At 32.4% G+C, this 20,030-nt stretch overlaps 1 protein-coding gene across 2 annotated transcripts in view; it reads right to left on the bottom strand.

Annotated features, from left to right (window-relative positions):
- Positions 1 to 17,330, bottom strand: part of lcor (ligand dependent nuclear receptor corepressor) — a 175,070-nt gene extending 157,740 nt beyond the window's left edge. For both annotated transcript variants that reach the window (XM_061984296.1, XM_061984297.1), the window contains exon 1: positions 17,100 to 17,330. In XM_061984296.1, coding sequence (XP_061840280.1) covers positions 17,100 to 17,196 — 97 coding nt within the window. In that variant the 5' untranslated portion in view covers positions 17,197 to 17,330. The remainder of the gene's footprint in view (positions 1 to 17,099) is intronic.
- Positions 17,331 to 20,030: the final 2,700 nt, after the last annotated feature.

Here is a 20,030-nt window from a genome sequence, read left to right as displayed (position 1 = left end):
AATAAATAATGAATAAATCGAATAAAAAAATGTAATACATAAAAATAAATAAATAACTAAATAATTCAATACTTTGGAAAAAATATATAAAAATAATGTTAATTTAAAGTTATTTAAAAAAAAATGGAATTACATATGAAAAAAATATATATATATATATATAATTTAAAAAATTAATATAAATACAAATATAAGAATAAATAATTGTTTTTATAAATAAATAAAAATAAAGTAATAAAAAACGGTATAAATGTATAAAAATGTTATGAATAAATAAAACATCCTGGAATAAAGTGTTTTATGTATTTTGGGTCTCTAGAAAAAATACATATAAATAATAGTAATTAAAGGTTAAATTAAATTAATTAATAAATAAATAAATACAAATAAAATGATATTTATTCTATTTTTATTTTACATGTATATTTAAATTAAATAACTAAACTAAAGGCAATAAAATAAATAACAATAAATAATGAATAAATCGTATTAAAAAATCTAATAATTTAAAAAAAAAACTGAATAATTAAATACACTGGAAAAAATATATAAAAATAATGTTGATTTCAAATTATAAAAAAAAAAAGGAATTACATTGGGAAAAAAAATAGTAATCAAAGGTTAAATTAAATAAATTAAATTACTTAATTAATTAATACAAATAAAATGAAATTTTTTTATTAAAATTGTACATATATATTTAAATTATTAAAGGCAATAGAATAAATAACAATACATAATGAATAAATCGAATAAAAAAATGTAACACATAAAAATAAATAAATCACTAAATAAATGAATACTCCGGAAAAATATATTAAAAATTATGTTAATTTAAAATGATAAAAAAAAAAGAAATTACATAAAAAATATATATGTATGTAAAAGTTAAAAAAAATAAAATAAATACAAATAAATGAATAAATAATAGTTTTTTATAAATAAATGAAAATAAAGAAAGACAAAATGTAATTTGAATTAAATTGTAAAAAATAACATTAAAAAAAAAAGATGTCAATAAATGCAAACAAAATAATGTAACATTTGATTTAATGAAGAAAGCCAAATAAAATAACACAAAAAAGGGAAGAAAAATGAAAAAAAAACAATGAAGGCTTCAATTGTATCTCAAGATATATACGCGTTACATTTTGTCCAAACTGGGTCACATGGGAGCAAAATCATCATCATTTGGGTCATTTGAAGCACGAGGAGTGAATGAAGATACTGTAGTTCCTTTAGCAGTGTTACTGTACATATACTGTACACACAGCTTATTAAAGGACCCCTATGGTGCAAAAGTGAATTTGCTGACAAAGCAGTTCTCAGAGGAATGTGTCCCCAGCAGTGCTTCTCAATTATTCTCTCACACCCCCCAGGGGACACTTTTTTTTTCCACGACCCCCCCCCCCTGAACTGACACACTGTTGAAAAGCTGATGATATTTCACTCCCAGCCCTCTATTTGACAAACACCAAACTTCATCAACACCAAACATGACACTAAACTTTATCTCCTCCACTTTTAAGGGGACGAGGCGCTCAAAAGGCTTGCTTTTTAAGTGGCGCCCAGGCTTCACTACACATCTTGAAATGAAGCTCGAGCTATCCGTGGATACGTGGAAGTTGTTCATTTCGTTGATTTTGTTTGCTAAATGCTGGGGGTGGGGGGTAATTTTTTAATGAATCGCAATTCTTATTTGTAACGATCCGTTCGAAAAAAATCAAAAATCGATGAAAAAACAAACAAAAACAACAACAACAAATATATATATATATATATATATATTGTCAGAATAATTGCAAAAACTTTGTGTTTTTACGACCCCCCTCTCCCCTTAGAAACAGCTGTCGCCATGTAATCAGGGAAAGTCCGAATAAAAGAGGAGGCGTGCAACCTTTCGTCAGAGCGTGGTGGAAGACGTTTCTCCTCATTGAGCCAAATTTAATCCTGACTCTGTTTAATTCCTTGCTTCTTGTCTGTTTAACAGATGTCATCAGTGTTTGAACCTGACATACACACATATATATATATATATATATATATATATATATATATATATATATATATATATATATATATATATATATATATATATATATATATACTCAGCAGATTTGAACAAAATGATTGGCTGAGTTAGTGGGATTTTGGGACATTCCCTTTTCCAGTTTATGAAATTGTGAAGTGTTTCGTCTTTTGTTTTTGTGCTTTTTGAAATTTTAAAATATTTTGTCTTGTTTGTGTTTTCTGGAACTGTAAAATGATTTGTCGTCCGTGTTTGTGTTTTTTTTTTAAATTGTCAAGTGTTTCGTCTTTTGTTAATATGTTTTCTGAAATTTTAAAGTGGTTTGTCTTTTTTTGTGTTTTCTGAAATTGTAAAGTGTTTTGTATTTTGTTTTTGTGGGGTTTTTTTAATGGTGAAGTGTTTTGTATTTTGTTTTTGTGTTTTATGAAATTCTGAAGTGTTTCGTCATTTGTAATTGTTTTTTTCTGAAAATGTTAGTGTTTTGTCTTTTTTTGTGTTTTCTGAAATTGCAAAATGTTTTGCATTTTGTCTTTGTTTTTTGAAATTGTAAAATGTTTTGTCTTTTTTGTGTTTTCTGAAATTGTAAAGTGTTTTGTCTTGTTTGTGTTTTTTGAAATTGTAAACTGTTTTTTTGTGTGTTTTCTGAAATTGTCAAATCTTTTGCATTTTGTTTTTGTTTTTTGAAATTGTAAAATGTTTTGTCTTTTTTCGTGTTTTCTGAAATTGTAAAGTGTTTCGTCTTGTTTGTGTTTTCTGAAATTGTAAAATGTTTTGTATTTTGTTTTTGTGTTTTCTGAAATTGTGAAGTGTTTTGTCCTTTGTAATTGTTTTTTTCTGAAAATGTTAGTGTTTTGTCTTTTTTGTGTTTTCTCAAATTGTAAAATGTTTTGTCTTTTGTTAATATGTTTTCTGACATTTTAAAGTGGTTTGTCTTATTTTGTGTTTTCTGAAATTGTAAAATGTTTTGTATTTTGTTTTTGTGTTTTCTGAAATTTTAAAATGTTTTGTCTTTTGTAATTGTTTTTTCTGAAAATGTTAGTGTTTTGTCTTTTTTGTGTTTTCTCAAATTGTAAAATGTTTTGTCTTTTGTTAATATGTTTTCTGACATTTTAAAGTGGTTTGTCTTATTTTGTGTTTTCTGAAATTGTAAAATGTTTTGTATTTTGTTTTTGTGTTTTCTGAAATGTTAAAATGTTTTGTCTTTTGTAATTGTTTTTTCTGAAAATGTTAAAGTGTTTTGTCTTTTTTTGTTTTTCTGAAATTGTAAATTGTCTTGTCTATTTTTGTGTTTTCTGAAATTGTAAACAATTTTGGATTTTGTTTTTGTGTTTTCTGAAATTTAAAAAATGTTGGGATTTTGTTTTTGTATTTTCTGAAATTGTAAAATGTTTTGTCTTTATTTTGTTTTCTGAAATTGTAAAATGCTTTGTCTTTTGTTTTTGAAATTGTAAAATGCTTTGTCTTTTGTTTTTGAAATTGTAAAATGTTTAATTTGTTTGTTAATTTGTTTTCTGAAATTGTAATGTATTTTGTCTTTTTTTGTGTTTTCTGAAATTGTAAAATGTTTTGTATTTTGTTTTTGTGTTTTCTGAAATTGTGAAGTGTTTTGTCTTTTGTAATTGTTTTTTTCTGAAAATGTTAAAGTGTTTTGTCTTGTTTGTGTTTTCTCAAATTGTAAAATGTTTTGTCTTTTGTTAATATGTTTTCTGAAATTTTAAAGTGGTTTGTCTTATTTTGTGTTTTCTGAAATTGTAAAATGTTTTGTATTTTGTTTTTGTGTTTTCTGAAATTGTAAAATGTTTTGTCTTTTGTAATTGTTTTTTCTGAAAATGTTAAAGTGTTTTGTCTTTTTTTGTTTTTCTGAAATTGTAAATTGTTTTGTCTTTTTTTGTGTTTTCTGAAATTGTAAACAATTTTGGATTTTGTTTTTGTGTTTTCTGAAATGTAAAAAATTTTGGGATTTTGTTTTTGTATTTTCTGAAATTGTAAAATGTTTTGTATTTATTTTGTTTTCTGAAATTGTAAAATGCTTTGTCTTTTGTTTTTGAAATTGTAAAATGTTTAATTTGTTTGTTAATTTGTTTTCTGAAATTGTAAAGTATTTTGTCTTTTTTTGTGTTTTCTGAAATTGTAAAATGTTTTGTATTTTGTTTTTGTGTTTTCTGAAATTGTGAAGTGTTTTGTCTTTTGTAATTGTTTTTTTCTGAAAATGTTAAAGTGTTTTGTCTTTTTTGTGTTTTCTCAAATTGTAAAATGTTTTGTCTTTTGTTAATATGTTTTCTGACATTTTAAAGTGGTTTGTCTTATTTTGTGTTTTCTGAAATTGTAAAATGTTTTGTATTTTGTTTTTGTGTTTTCTGAAATTGTAAAATGTTTTGTCTTTTGTAATTGTTTTTTCTGAAAATGTTAAAGTGTTTTGTCTTTTTTTGTTTTTCTGAAATTGTAAATTATTTTGTCTTTTTTTGTGTTTTCTGAAATTGTAAACCATTTTGGATTTTGTTTTTGTGTTTTCTGAAATGTAAAAAATTTTGGGATTTTGTTTTTGTATTTTCTGAAATTGTAAAATGTTTTGTATTTATTTTGTTTTCTGAAATTGTAAAATGCTTTGTCTTTTGTTTTTGAAATTGTAAAATGTTTAATTTGTTTGTTAATTTGTTTTCTGAAATTGTAAAGTATTTTGTCTTTTTTTGTGTTTTCTGAAATTGTAAAATGTTTTGTATTTTGTTTTTGTGTTTTCTGAAATTTAAAAAATTTGGGGATTTTGTTTTTGTATTTTCTGAAATTGTAAAATGTTTTGTCCTTTTTTGTGTTTTCTGAAATTGTAAAATGTTTTGTATTTTGTTTTTGTGTTTTCTGAAATTGTGAAGTGTTTTGTCTTTTGTAATTGTTTTTTTCTGAAAATGTTAAAGTGTTTTGTCTTTTTTGTGTTTTCTCAAATTGTAAAATGTTTTGTCTTTTGTTAATATGTTTTCTGACATTTTAAAGTGGTTTGTCTTATTTTGTGTTTTCTGAAATTGTAAAATGTTTTGTATTTTGTTTTTGTGTTTTCTGAAATTGTAAAATGTTTTGTCTTTTTTCGTGTTTTCTGAAATTGTAAAGTGTTTCGTCTTGTTTGTGTTTTCTGAAATTGTAAAATGTTTTGTATTTTGTTTTTGTGTTTTCTGAAATTGTAAAATGTTTTGTATTTTGTTTTTGTGTTTACTGAAAATGTTAAAGTGTTTTGTCTTTTTTTGTTTTTCTGAAATTGTAAATTGTCTTGTCTTTTTTTGTGTTTTCTGAAATTGTAAACAATTGTGGATTTGGTTTTTGTGTTTTCTGAAATTTAAAAAATGTTGGGATTTTGTTTTTGTATTTTCTGAAATTGTAAAATGTTTTGTCTTTATTTTGTTTTTGTATTTTCTGAAATTGTAAAATGTTTTGTCTTTATTTTGTTTTCTGAAATTGTAAAATGCTTTGTCTTTTGTTTTTGAAATTGTAAAATGTTTAATTTGTTTGTTAATTTGTTTTCTGAAATTGTAATGTATTTTGTCTTTTTTTGTGTTTTCTGAAATTGTAAAATGTTTTGTATTTTGTTTTTGTGTTTTCTGAAATTGTGAAGTGTTTTGTCTTTTGTAATTGTTTTTTTCTGAAAATGTTAAAGTGTTTTGTCTTTTTTGTGTTTTCTCAAATTGTAAAATGTTTTGTCTTTTGTTAATATGTTTTCTGAAATTTTAAAGTGGTTTGTCTTATTTTGTGTTTTCTGAAATTGTAAAATGTTTTGTATTTTGTTTTTGTGTTTTCTGAAATTGTAAAATGTTTTGTCTTTTGTAATTGTTTTTTCTGAAAATGTTAAAGTGTTTTGTCTTTTTTTGTTTTTCTGAAATTGTAAATTGTTTTGTCTTTTTTTGTGTTTTCTGAAATTGTAAACAATTTTGGATTTTGTTTTTGTGTTTTCTGAAATGTAAAAAATTTTGGGATTTTGTTTTTGTATTTTCTGAAATTGTAAAATGTTTTGTATTTATTTTGTTTTCTGAAATTGTAAAATGCTTTGTCTTTTGTTTTTGAAATTGTAAAATGTTTAATTTGTTTGTTAATTTGTTTTCTGAAATTGTAAAGTATTTTGTCTTTTTTTGTGTTTTCTGAAATTGTAAAATGTTTTGTATTTTGTTTTTGTGTTTTCTGAAATTTAAAAAATTTGGGGATTTTGTTTTTGTATTTTCTGAAATTGTAAAATGTTTTGTCTTTTTTTGTGTTTTCTGAAATTGTAAAATGTTTTGTATTTTGTTTTTGTGTTTTCTGAAATTGTGAAGTGTTTTGTCTTTTGTAATTGTTTTTTTCTGAAAATGTTAAAGTGTTTTGTCTTTTTTGTGTTTTCTCAAATTGTAAAATGTTTAGTCTTTTGTTAATATGTTTTCTGAAATTTTAAAGTGGTTTGTCTTATTTTGTGTTTTCTGAAATTGTAAAATGTTTTGTATTTTGTTTTTGTGTTTTCTGAAATTTAAAAAATGTTGGGATTTTGTTTTTGTGTTTTTGAAATTGTAAAATGTTTAATTTGTTTGTTAATTTGTTTTCCGAAATTGTAAAGTATTTTGTCTTTTTTTGTGTTTTCTGAAATTGTAAAATGTTTTGTATTTTGTTTTTGTGTTTACTGAAATTGTAAAGTGTTTCGTCTTTTGTTAATTTGTTTTCTGAAATTGTGAAGTGTTTTCTCCTTTTTTGTGAGTTTTCTGAAATTGTCATTTGCGTCACAAAACGTCACCGTTTTTTTTGCCCTCCCAGGCATGCTTGCCAACCCTCCCGTTTTTTCCGGGAGACTCCCGAATTTCAGTGACCCTCCCGAAAATCTCCCGGGGCAACCATTCTCCCGAATTTCTCCCGATTTCCACCCGGACAACAATATTGCCTTTAGTGTCCTCTACAACCTGTCGTCACATCCGCTTATATTCCATACAAACAGTCACATGTTGTATGCGCTTCTACAGACACACACAAGTGAATGCAAGGCATACTTGGTCACCAGCCATACAGGTCACACTGAGGGTGGCCGTATAAACAACTTTAACACTGTTACAAATATGCGCCACACTGTGAACCCACACCAAACAAGAATGACAAACACATTTTGCGCCGTAACACAACATAAACACAACATAAACACAACAGAACAAATACCCAGAATCCCTTGCAGCCCTAACTCTTCCGAGTTAGGGCTGCAACCAAACCCCCCCATCTCCCGAATTCGGAGGTCTCAAGGTTGGCAAGTATGCTCCCAGGCCACCGTCAGAGACAACAACAACAACAAGAGTCGTGGTCATGTTGACACAGCTGAGGCGAAGGAGACATCTCTTCATCCTCATCATTAGGAGCGTCTCTTGCTCAAAAGCAGCATGGCAGCGGGTCATTAGAAGGATAAGTAGGTGACAGGTCAACACACAACATCTGGACGCCGGAGATGCGTCCAAAAGTGCCGCAAACACTCAGCTCTCCGCCGCCGCCGCCGCCGCGTTCCGCCGCCGCGTCCAGCGCAGCGGATTAGGGAGGCGGGAGAGCGGGCGAGGTGGAGAGATCAGAGGCGGAGTGGACCATAATCTTGACATAACATCCAGCTCGCTGGATGTAACCGGATTAAACGCCGGCTAATGAAATACGCCAGAAATGGAGGCTGCGGGGGCGGGGTTGGGGGAGGGGGCCAGACTTCCAAAATAAAAGCACAATGTCCAGGCGGACAAAAGAGCGAAGAGGCTCTTATGAAGGACATTTGTAACAGGAAATAATAAATGAATATTAAGGATGACCTCGTGATATTATTATACATCCTTATATGTTGTTTCATCCTACAACTCATGGCCGGTTTTTACAGCATTTTACTGGAAATGGAAAAACGGTACCAATGTTTTTTTACGGTAAAATTCTGGCGACAGAGCGGACAGTTTTTTACGGTAAAATCTACGTACAATCTGTGGAGGTTGTTGTTTTCACGATGTATTACCGGAGAAAAACAGTACCACAGATTTTTCACAGTAAAATTCTGGCCACAGAACAGCCAGTTTTTTACGGTACCGTCTACGGTTCACCGTACAATCTGGGGTTGTTGTTGTTTTTACGATGTATTACCGTACAAAAACAGTACCACAGATTTTTTTATTTACGGTAAATTTTGGACGACAGAACAGCCAGTTTTTTACGGTACCATCTACGGTTCACCGTACAATCTGGGGTTGTTGTTGTTTTAAACGATGTATTACTGTAGAAAAACGGTACCACTAATTTTGTTATGGTAAAATTCTGGCGACAGAACAGACCGATTTTACGGTAACATCTACGGTTTACCGTACAATCTGGGGTTGTGGTTGTTTTTACGGTGTAATACCATAGAAAAACAGTACCACAGATTTTTTTATTTACGGTAAATTTTGGACGACAGAACAGCCAGTTTTTTTACGGTACCATCTACGGTTCACCGTACAATCTGGGGTTGTTGTTGTTTTAAACGATGTATTACTGTAGAAAAACGGTACCACTAATTTTGTTATGGTAAAATTCTGGCGACAGAACAGACAGATTTTACGGTAACATCTACGGTTTACCGTACAATCTGGGGTTGTGGTTGTTTTTACGGTGTAATACCATAGAAAAACAGTACCACAGATTTTTTTATTTACGGTAAATTTTGGACGACAGAACAGCCAGTTTTTTTACGGTACCATCTACGGTTCACCGTACAATCTGGGGTTGTTGTTGTTTTAAACGATCTGGGGTTGTGGTTGTTTTTACGGTGTAATACCATAGAAAAACAGTACCACGGATTTTTTTATTTACGGTAAATTTTGGACGACAGAACAGCCAGTTTTTTTACGGTACCATCTACGGTTCACCGTACAATCTGGGGTTGTTGTTGTTTTAAACGATGTATTACTGTAGAAAAACAGTACCACAGATTTTTGACGGTAAAATTCTGGCGACGGAGCGGACAGTTTTTTACGGTAGCATCTACGGTTTACCGTACAATCTGGGGACATTGTTGTTTTTACGATGTATTACCGTAGAAAAACAGTACCAATGTTTTTTACGGGACAATTCTGGCGACAAAGCGGACAATTTCTTACGGTAACATCTACATCTACGTACAATCTGTGGTTGTTGTTGTTTTACGATGTATTACCGTAGAAAAACAGTACCAATGTTTTTTACGGGACAATTCTGGCGACAAAGCGGACAGTTTTTTACGGTAACATCTACGTACAATCTGTGGTTGTTGTTGTTTTTACGATGTATTACCGTAGAAAAACAGTACTACTGATTTTTGACGGTAAAATTTTGGCGACAGAGGGGCCAGTTTTTTATGGTAACATCTACGGTTTACCGTACAATCTATAGTTATTGTTGTTTTTACGATGTATTACCGTAGAAAAACAGTACCAATGTTTTTTACGGGAGAATCCTGGCCGGTAACATCTACGTACAATCTGTGGTTGTTGTTGTTTTTACGATGTATTACCGTAGAAAAACAGTACTACTGATTTTTGACGGTAAAATTTTGGCGACAGAGGGGCCAGTTTTTTATGGTAACATCTACGGTTTACCGTACAATCTATAGTTATTGTTGTTTTTACGATGTATTACCGTAGAAAAACAGTACCAATGTTTTTTACGGGAGAATCCTGGCGACAAAGCGGACAGTTTTCTACGGTAAAATCTACGTACAATCTGTGGTGGTGGTTGTTTAAACGATGTATTACTGTAGAAAAACAGTACCACAGATTTTTGACGGTAAAATTCTGGGGACAGAACAGACAGTTTTTTACAGCAACATCTACGGTTTAACGTACAATCTGGGGTTGTTGTCGTTTTCACGGTTTATTACTGTAGAAAAACAGTACCACTGATTTTTTACGGTAAAATTCTGGGGACAGAACAGACAGTTTTTTACAGCAACATCTACGGTTTAACGTACAATCTGGGGTTGTTGTTGTTTTCACGGTTTATTACCGTAGAAAAACAGTACCACTGATTTTTTTACGGTAAAATTCTGGCGACGGAGCGGACAGTTTTTTACGGTAACATCTACGGTTCACCGTACAATCTGGGGTTGTTGTTGTTTTTACGATGTATTATTGTAGGAAAACAGTACTACAGATTTTTGACGGTAAAATTCTGGCGACAGAAAAGACTGTTTTTACGGTACCATCTACAGTTTACCGTATAATCTGGGGACGTAGTTGTTTTTACGATGTATTACCGTGGAAAAACGGTACCACTAATTTTGTTACGGTACAATTCTGGCGACAGAACAGACAGTTTTTTACGGTACCATCTACGGTTCACCGTACAATCTGGGGTTGTGGTTGTTTTTACGGTGTAATACCGTAGAAAAACAGTACCACAGATTTTTTTATTTACGGTAAATTTTGGACGACAGAACAGCCAGTTTTTTTACGGTACCATCTACGGTTCACCGTACAATCTGGGGTTGTTGTTGTTTTAAACGATCTGGGGTTGTGGTTGTTTTTACGGTGTAATACCATAGCAAAACAGTACCACGGATTTTTTTATTTACGGTAAATTTTGGACGACAGAACAGCCAGTTTTTTTACGGTACCATCTACGGTTCACCGTACAATCTGGGGTTGTTGTTGTTTTAAACGATGTATTACTGTAGAAAAACAGTACCACAGATTTTTGACGGTAAAATTCTGGCGACGGAGCGGACAGTTTTTTACGGTAGCATCTACGGTTTACCGTACAATCTGGGGACATTGTTGTTTTTACGATGTATTACCGTAGAAAAACAGTACCAATGTTTTTTACGGGACAATTCTGGCGACAAAGCGGACAATTTCTTACGGGAACATCTACATCTACGTACAATCTGTGGTTGTTGTTGTTTTACGATGTATTACCGTAGAAAAACAGTACCAATGTTTTTTACGGGACAATTCTGGCGACAAAGCGGACAGTTTTTTACGGTAACATCTACGTACAATCTGTGGTTGTTGTTGTTTTTACGATGTATTACCGTAGAAAAACAGTACTACTGATTTTTGACGGTAAAATTTTGGCGACGGAGCGGACAGTTTTTTACGGTAACATCTACGCTTCACTGTACAATCTGGGGTTGTTTTTGTTTTTACAATGTATTACCGTAGAAAAACAGTACCACAGATCTTTGACGGTAAAATTCTGACGACGGAGCAGACAGTTTTTTACAGTAACATCTACGGTTCACTGTACAATCTGGGGTTGTTGTTTTCACGGTTTATTACCGTAGAAAAACGGTACCACTGATTTTTTTCCGTAAAATTCTGGCGACCGAGCGGCCAGTTTTTTACGGTAACATCTACGGTTCACCGTACAATCTGGAGACGTTGTTGGTTTTTACGATGTATTACTGTAGAAAAACGGTACCATTGATTTTTTTTTACGGTAAAATTCGGTAATATCTAGAGTTTACTATACAATCCATGGTTGTTGTTGCATGTTGACATTAGCCTGCTAACTATTTCAGCCAGTTATATCGTCCTACAGCTCAGAGTCATTACTTGGTCGTGACATATACAAACTGCTAGCATTCTAACTGTTAGCATTATTTTTTACCATTTTTGCCACTGTTTACTCCAGGGTCATATAACTTGGTACTTGACATATGCTCACTGTTAGCATTCCAACGTTAGCATGCTAAATTTTTCAGCCAATTAATACCGCCGCACACCTCAGAGTCATAACTTGGTCATGACATATGCTAACTGTTAGCATGCAAAAAAATGTTTTGCCAATTTTGCCGCCGTTTACCCCAGAGTCATATAACTTAGTACTTGACATATGCTAAACAAATTTGCTAAATTTGCTACCATTTACATCAGAGTCATATAATTTGGTACTTTACGTATGCTAACTTTTTTTTTAGCTAATTTTGCAACCATTTACCTTAGAGTCACATAAGTTGACATATGCTAACTGTAAACATGCTAGCATTTTAACATTAGCATGCTCTCTTTTCCCGCCAACTATTCCGCCGTGCACCCCAAAGTCATAACTTGGTCATGACATGTGCTAACTGTTAGCATGCAAACATTTTTTCTGTGCCTTTTTTGCCGCCATTTACTCCAAAGTCATATAACTTGATACTTGACATATGCTAAAATTATTTGCAAATTTTGCTACCGATTACCCCAGAGTCATACATTTTGGTACTTTATACATGCTAACTTTTTTTTGTGCTAATTTTGCAACCATTTACCCCAGAGTCATATAACTTGGCACTTGACATATGCTAACTGTTAGCATGCCAACATTAGCATGCTAAATTTTTCAGCCAACTATACCGCCGCACACCACAGAGTCATAACTTGGTCGTGACATATGCTAACTGTTAGCATGCAAACTTCTTTTTTTTTGCCAATTTTGCTGCCGTTTACCCCAGAGTCATATAACTTGGTACTTGACATATGCGAAAATTCATTGCTAAATTTTTTTGCTAATGTTGCTAACATTTACCCCAGAGTCATATAAATTGGTACTTTATATATGCTAACTTTTTTTTAGCTAATTTTGCAACCATTTAGCTCAGAGTCACATAACTTGACATATGCTAAAAAAATATTTGCTAATTTTGCTACCTTTTAGCCCAGAGTCATATAACTTGGTACTTGACATATGCTAAAATTCATTGCTAAACTTTTTTGCTAATGTTGCTAACATTTACCTAAGAGTCATATAACTTGGCACTTGACATATGCTAACTGCTAGCATGCCAACATTAGCATGCTACATTTTTCAGCCAACTATACCGCCGCACACCACAGAGTCATAACTTGGTCGTGACATATGCTAACTGTTAGCACGCAAACTTCTTTTTTTTGCCAATTTTGCTGCCGTTTACCCCAGAATCATATAACTTGGTACTTGACATATGCTAAAATTCATTGCTAATCTTTTTTGCTAATGTTGCTAACATTTACCCCAGAGTCATATAATTTGGTACTTTATATATGCTAACTTTTTTTTTTTTTAGCTAATTTTGCAACCATTTAGCTCAGAGTCACATAACTTGACATGTGCTAAAAAAATATTTGCTAATTTTGCTACCTTTTAGCCCAGAGTCATATAACTTGGTACTTGACATATGCTAAAATTCATTGCTAAACTTTTTTGCTAATGTTGCTAACATTTACCTAAGAGTCATATAACTTGGCACTTGACATATGCTAACTGCTAGCATGCCAACATTAGCATGCTACATTTTTCAGCCAACTATACCGCCGCACACCACAGAGTCATAACTTGGTCGTGACATATGCTAACTGTTAGCACGCAAACTTCTTTTTTTTGCCAATTTTGCTGCCGTTTACCCCAGAATCATATAACTTGGTACTTGACATATGCTAAAATTCATTGCTAATCTTTTTTGCTAATGTTGCTAACATTTACCCCAGAGTCATATAATTTGGTACTTTATATATGCTAACTTTTTTTTTTTTTAGCTAATTTTGCAACCATTTAGCTCAGAGTCACATAACTTGACATATGCTAAAAAAAATATTTGCTAATTTTGCTACCATTTAGCCCAGAGTCATGTAACTTGGTACTTGACATATGCAAAAATTCATTGCTAAATTTTTTTGCTAATGTTGCTAACATTTACCCCAGAGTCATATAATTTGGTACTTTATATATGCTAACTTTTTTTTTTTAGCTAATTTTGCAACCATTTAGCTCAGAGTCACATAACTTGACATATGCTAAAAAAAATATTTGCTAATTTTGCTACCGTTTAGCCCAGAATCATATAACTTGGTACTTGACATATGCTAAAATTCATTGCTAAAATGTTTTGCTAGTGTTGCTAACATTTACCCCAGAGTCATATAATTTGGTACGTTATATATGCTAACTTTTTTTTTTTAGCTAATTTTGCAACCATTTAGCTCAGAGTCACATAACTTGACATATGCTGAAAAAAATATTTGCTAATTTTGCTACCATTTAGCCCAGAGTCATGTAACTTGGTACTTGACATATGCAAAAATTCATTGCTAAATTTTTTTGCTAATGTTGCTAACATTTACCCCAGAGTCATATAATTTGGTACTTTATATATGCTAACTTTTTTTTTTTAGCTAATTTTGCAACCATTTAGCTCAGAGTCACATAACTTGACATATGCTAAAAAAAATATTTGCTAATTTTGCTACCGTTTAGCCCAGAATCATATAACTTGGTACTTGACATATGCTAAAATTCATTGCTAAAATGTTTTGCTAGTGTTGCTAACATTTACCCCAGAGTCATATAATTTGGTACGTTATATATGCTAACTTTTTTTTTTTTAGCTAATTTTGCAACCATTTAGCTCAGAGTCACATAACTTGACATATGCTGAAAAAAATATTTGCTAATTTTGCTACCGTTTAGCCCAGAATCATATAACTTGGTACTTGACATATGCTAAAATTCATTGCTAAAATGTTTTGCTAGTGTTGCTAACATTTACCCCAGAGTCATATAATTTGGTACGTTATATATGCTAACTTTTTTTTTTTTAGCTAATTTTGCAACCATTTAGCTCAGAGTCACATAACTTGACATATGCTGAAAAAAATATTTGCTAATTTTGCTACCGTTTAGCCCAGAGTCATATAACTTGGTACTTGACATATGCAAAAATTCATTGCTAAAATTTTTTGCTAGTGTTGCTAACATTTACCCCAGAGTCATATAATTTGGTACTTTATACATGCTAACTTTTCTTTTTAGCTAATTTTGCAACCATTTAGCTCAGAGTCACATAACTTGACATATGCTAAAAAAAATGTTTGCTAATTTTGCTACCGTTTAGCCCAGAGTCATATAACTTGGTACTTGACATATGCTAAAATTCATTGCTAAATTTTTTTGCTAATGTTGCTAACATTTACCCCAGAGTCATATAATTTGGTACTTTATATATGCTAACTTTTTTTTTTTAGCTAATTTTGCAACCATTTAGCTCAGAGTCACATAACTTGACATATGCTGAAAAAAATATTTGCTAATTTTGCTACCGTTTAGCCCAGAGTCATATAACTTGGTACTTGACATATGCTAAAATTCATTGCTAAATTTTTTTGCTAATGTTGCTAACATTTACCCCAGAGTCATATAATTTGGTACTTTATATATGCTAACGTTTCTTTTTAGCTAATTTTGCAACCATTTAGCTCAGAGTCACATAACTTGACATATGCTAAAAAAATTCATATAACTTGGAGCTTGACATATGCTAAAATTCATTGCTAAACTTTTTTGCTATGTTGCTAACATTTACCCCAGAGTCATATAATTTGGTACTGTATATATGCTAACTTTTCTTTTTAGCTAATTTTGCAACCATTTAGCTCAGACCCACATAACTTGACATATGCTAAAAAAAAATGTGCTAATTTTGCTACCGTTTAGCCCAGAGTCATATAACTTGGTACTTGACATATGCTAAAATTCATTGTTAAAATTTTTTGCTAATGTTGCTAACATTTACCCCAGAGTCATATAATTTGGTACTTTATATATGCTAACGTTTCTTTTTAGCTAATTTTGCAACCATTTAGCTCAGAGTCACAAAACTTGACATATGCTAAAAAAAAATATTTGCTAATTTTGCTACCGTTTAGCCCAGAATCATATAACTTGGTACTTGACATATGCTAAAATTCATTGCTAAAATGTTTTGCTAGTGTTGCTAACATTTACCCCAGAGTCATATAATTTGGTACTTTATATATGCTAACGTTTCTTTTTAGCTAATTTTGCAACCATTTAGCTCAGACCCACATAACTTGACATATGCTAAAAAAAAATGTGCTAATTTTGCTACCGTTTAGCCCAGAGTCATATAACTTGGTACTTGACATATGCTAAAATTCATTGCTAAATTTTTTTGCTAATGTTGCTAACATTTACCCCAGAGTCATATAATTTGGTACTTTATATAAGCTAACTTTTTTAGAGCAAATTTTGTAACCAAGAGTCACATAACTTGACATATGCTAACTGCAAACATGCCGGCATTTTAACGTTAGCATGCTATCTTTTCTATTCCGCCGTGCACCCCCGCAGTCACACAACTTTGCCGCGGCATACGTAAACCGCTAGCATGCTAATGTTAAAATTCCAGCATGTTTACAGTTAGCATATGTCAAGTTATGTGACTTCGAGCAAAATTAGGTTAAAAAAAAAGTTAGCATATATAAAGTACCAAATTATATGACTCTGGGGTAAATGTTAGCAACATTAGCAAAAAAAAGTTTAGCGTGCTAACATTAGCACGCTAAACATGTAGCATTCGCACATTCTGACTTATATTTCATTGTGTGTACTTTTTGAGCATGTTCAACAAAAAGGGAGATAAAAAGATGATGATACGTGATACGAAAATGTTCATATCGGACTATTTATTGTTTTATAATTAACACAGAGTCATAAAAAAGTGCTCCAAAAGGCGGCGGGAAGTCAAAGTAGCGACACCTTGACATTTTACAACAACAATGACCGCGGAGGCCCCGCCCCCTCCCTCTTCTAAAAACATCAACAATGTCCAGAAGCCCCTCCCCCTTTTCATACAGAATAATCGGACATTTCTCCTATGCAGCAATGCGCGCGCACAAAACACCATTTCCATAGGAGGAAGAGGAGGAGGGAAGAGGGGGGGGTGGGGGGGGGGATCATGTTTGGAGATCGGCCGCGCGCATTGGAGGGGGAAAAAATAAAAAAATAAAAAGACAGGCGCGCACTCGGGCACGGCCGCGCTGATTGGCTGCGGCGCGGCTACAAGAGACCACGTGACGCGCACTGCTTACAATAAATAAACATGTCGGGAATCTCAAAGCTCTACAGAATACTAAAAAAAAAAATTAATAAATATTAATAAGCACATCAATACTTTCTTGTTGTCCAACAACAACAACAACAAGGCGAAAAAAGGCCGGACTATTCCGGAAGTGTCCCGACACAAACACGCAGGAAAACATGACAGCTCCGATATTTTTTTTTGTGTCCACCCGTGTTCTCTGCCATTCCACGCACACCCACGCACGCACACAAACCCAAGCGAGCTTACCTACACAGTGAATGAGTTTGTGCCTCCAGGAGTCAAGTTCCTGCCGAAAGCCGCGCCTCTCTACCGTGCATTGCTGCCGTTTGCACAGACTCGCCATTTTCTGTCGGCCCCTCCCGTGGGCGCGCACATACTGCTGGGTGCTTCCCGGCGCGCGCGCGTCCTCCCCCGTGCTGCTGCTGCCGCTGCGTGCCTTTTTTTTTTTTTTTTTTTTTTTTTTATTGTAAGGGTGGAGTGAGATATGAGGGGACGGGACTGCAGCATCCCCCTTTTCTATAGCTGGCGCTTAGCCCCGCCCAGCCCGCATCTCTCTGCTCCCATTGGTCGCCCTCAGGGATGTTTGTCTCTTCTTTTTTTTTTTAGGTGTGTGTGTGGGTGTGTGCTTGTATTTCTACCCTTCTTGAGACATCTACAAGCTTCCATATGAGGAGGTGTGAACAAGTTAGGACCGAAATCGTGGTCCCAATATATAAAAACCATTGCATCTAATAGAGAGCCAAATACTAGAGTCCGTGAACATTGCTCCAAAGTCAGGATTATTTTTGTTGATGTGCATACAAAAGTAAACATTGACAGTGTGCAAAGGCAGGACTTCCCTATTCGTCCCCGAAAATGAGGTATTTTTCAGATGGACTGTGTGTCACTTTTAAAAGTGCACCCCCTCTGGTCAACATATGAGATAACAAGTGTGTGTAAACATTTGAAGTGCTCCCCCTCTGGCCGGAAATTTAAATGCTCCCCCTTTTGGCTAAAATTATATTTAAAAAAATAAATAAATATGCATATAGAGACATACTGTAATAACTTGAAGTAAATAATGAATATTAAAAAAACAATTACATACACAAAAAATAAGAAAAATAAACTAAAAACAGTCTTTTTAATGCAAAATGGTGACATTTGTCATATAAAATTCTGACTTTTATCACAATATTGCCAATTTTTTTTTGTTGTTCTTGTAAAATAGTGATATTTTTTGAGTAAAATTCCTAATATTATTATAATGTTGCCAAAATGTTCACGTTTTCTTATAAAGTTGTGACTTTTGTCGAGTAAAATTACGACTCTTTTCATAAAATTGCCCAAATGTTAAGCTTTTCTTGCAAAATTGTTCTTGTGAAATTCCAACAAATTTTGCATAGTATGTATGTATTATTAATGTTGTAAATACACATCTTTTTATATCTAGAAAGGGTGGTCCTAAAGACGTAGACATTTTTCGGAGGTCTCAAGAAGGTAACAAATACAAGAATGTGTGTGTGTGTGTGTGTGTGTGTGTGTGTGTGTGTGTGTGTGTGTGTGTGTGTGTGTGTGTGTGTGTGTGTGTGTGTGTGTGTGTGTGTGTGTTCATCAACAAGGAAAAGTAGCTTCCATATGAGGAAGTGTGAACAGGTTAGGACCGAAATCATGGTCCCAATACAGGAAAACCATTGCATCTAATAGAGAGCCAAATACTAGAGTCTGTGAACATTGCTCCAAAGTCAGGATTGTTTTTGTGGGTTTAATGTGCATACAAAAGTAAACATTGACAGTGTGCAAAGGCAGGACTTCCCTATTCGTCCCCGAAAATGAGGTATTTTTCAAATGGACTGTGTGTCACTTTTAAAAGTGCACCCCCTCTGGTCAACATATGAGATAACAAGTGTGTGTAAACATTTGAAGTGCTCCCCCTCTGGCCAGTGTGTTTATGAAATTTAAATGCTCCCCCTTTTGGCCAAAATTATATTTTTAAAAATTAATAATAAATTATTATTTATTATATTATTATTAAAAAAAACAATAACACACACAAAAAATATTAAAAATAAACTAAAAGCAGTCTTTTTAATGCAAAATGGTGACATTTGTCATATAAAATTCTGACTTTTATCACAATAACGCCAATTTTTGTTGTTCTTGTAAAATAGTGATATTTTTTGAGTAAAATTCCTAATATTATTATAATGTTGCCAAAATGTTCAAGTTTTCTTATAAAGTTGTGACTTTTGTCGAGTAAAATTACGACTCTTTTCATAAAATTGCCCAAATGTTAAGCTTTTCTTGCAAAATTGTTCTTGTGAAATTCCAACAAATTTTGCATAGTATGTATGTATGTATTATTAATGTTGTAAATACACATATTTTTATATCTAGAAAGGGTGGTCCTAAAGACGTAGACATTTTTCGGAGGTCTCAAGAAGGTAACAAATACAAGAATGTGTGTGTGTATGTGTGTGTGTGTTCATCAACAAGGAAAAGTAGCTTCCATATGAGGAAGTGTGAACAAGCTAGGACCGAAATCATGGTCCCAATACAGGAAAACCATTGCATCTAATAGAGAGCCAAATACTAGAGTCTGTGAACATTGCTCCAAAGTCAGGATTGTTTTTGTGGATTTAATGTGCATACAAAAGTAAACATTGACAGTGTGCAAAGGCAGGACTTCCATATTCATCCCCGAAAAGGAGGGTTTTTTCAAATGGACTGTGTGTCACTTTTAAAAGTGCACCCCCTCTGGTCAACATATGAGATAACAAGTGTGTGTAAACATTTGAAGTGCTCCCCCTCTGGCCAGTGTGTTTAAGAAATGTAAATGCTCCCCCTTTTGGCCAAAATTATATTTAAAAAAAATAATAAATATGCATATAGAGACATACTGTAATAACGAAGTAAATAATGAATATTAAAAAAACAATTACACACACAAAAAAATTAAAAATAAACTAAAAGTAGTCTTTTAATGCAAAATGGTGACATTTGTTGTATAAAATTCTGACTTTTATCACAATATTGCCAATTTTTTTTGTTGTTCTTGTAAAATAGTGATATTATTTGAGTAAAATTATGACTTTTGGCAAAAGTCATAATTTTACTCAAGTAAAATTCCTAATATTATTATAATGTTGCCAAAATTTTCAAGTTTTCTTATAAAGTTGTGACTTTTGTCGAGTAAAA

Source organism: Nerophis lumbriciformis, linkage group LG25 (assembly GCF_033978685.3).
Source record: "Nerophis lumbriciformis linkage group LG25, RoL_Nlum_v2.1, whole genome shotgun sequence".
Lineage (NCBI taxonomy): Eukaryota > Metazoa > Chordata > Actinopteri > Syngnathiformes > Syngnathidae > Nerophis > Nerophis lumbriciformis.
The sequence above is the reverse complement of the archived record's forward strand: the minus strand, read 5'-3'. Positions and strand labels throughout refer to the sequence as shown.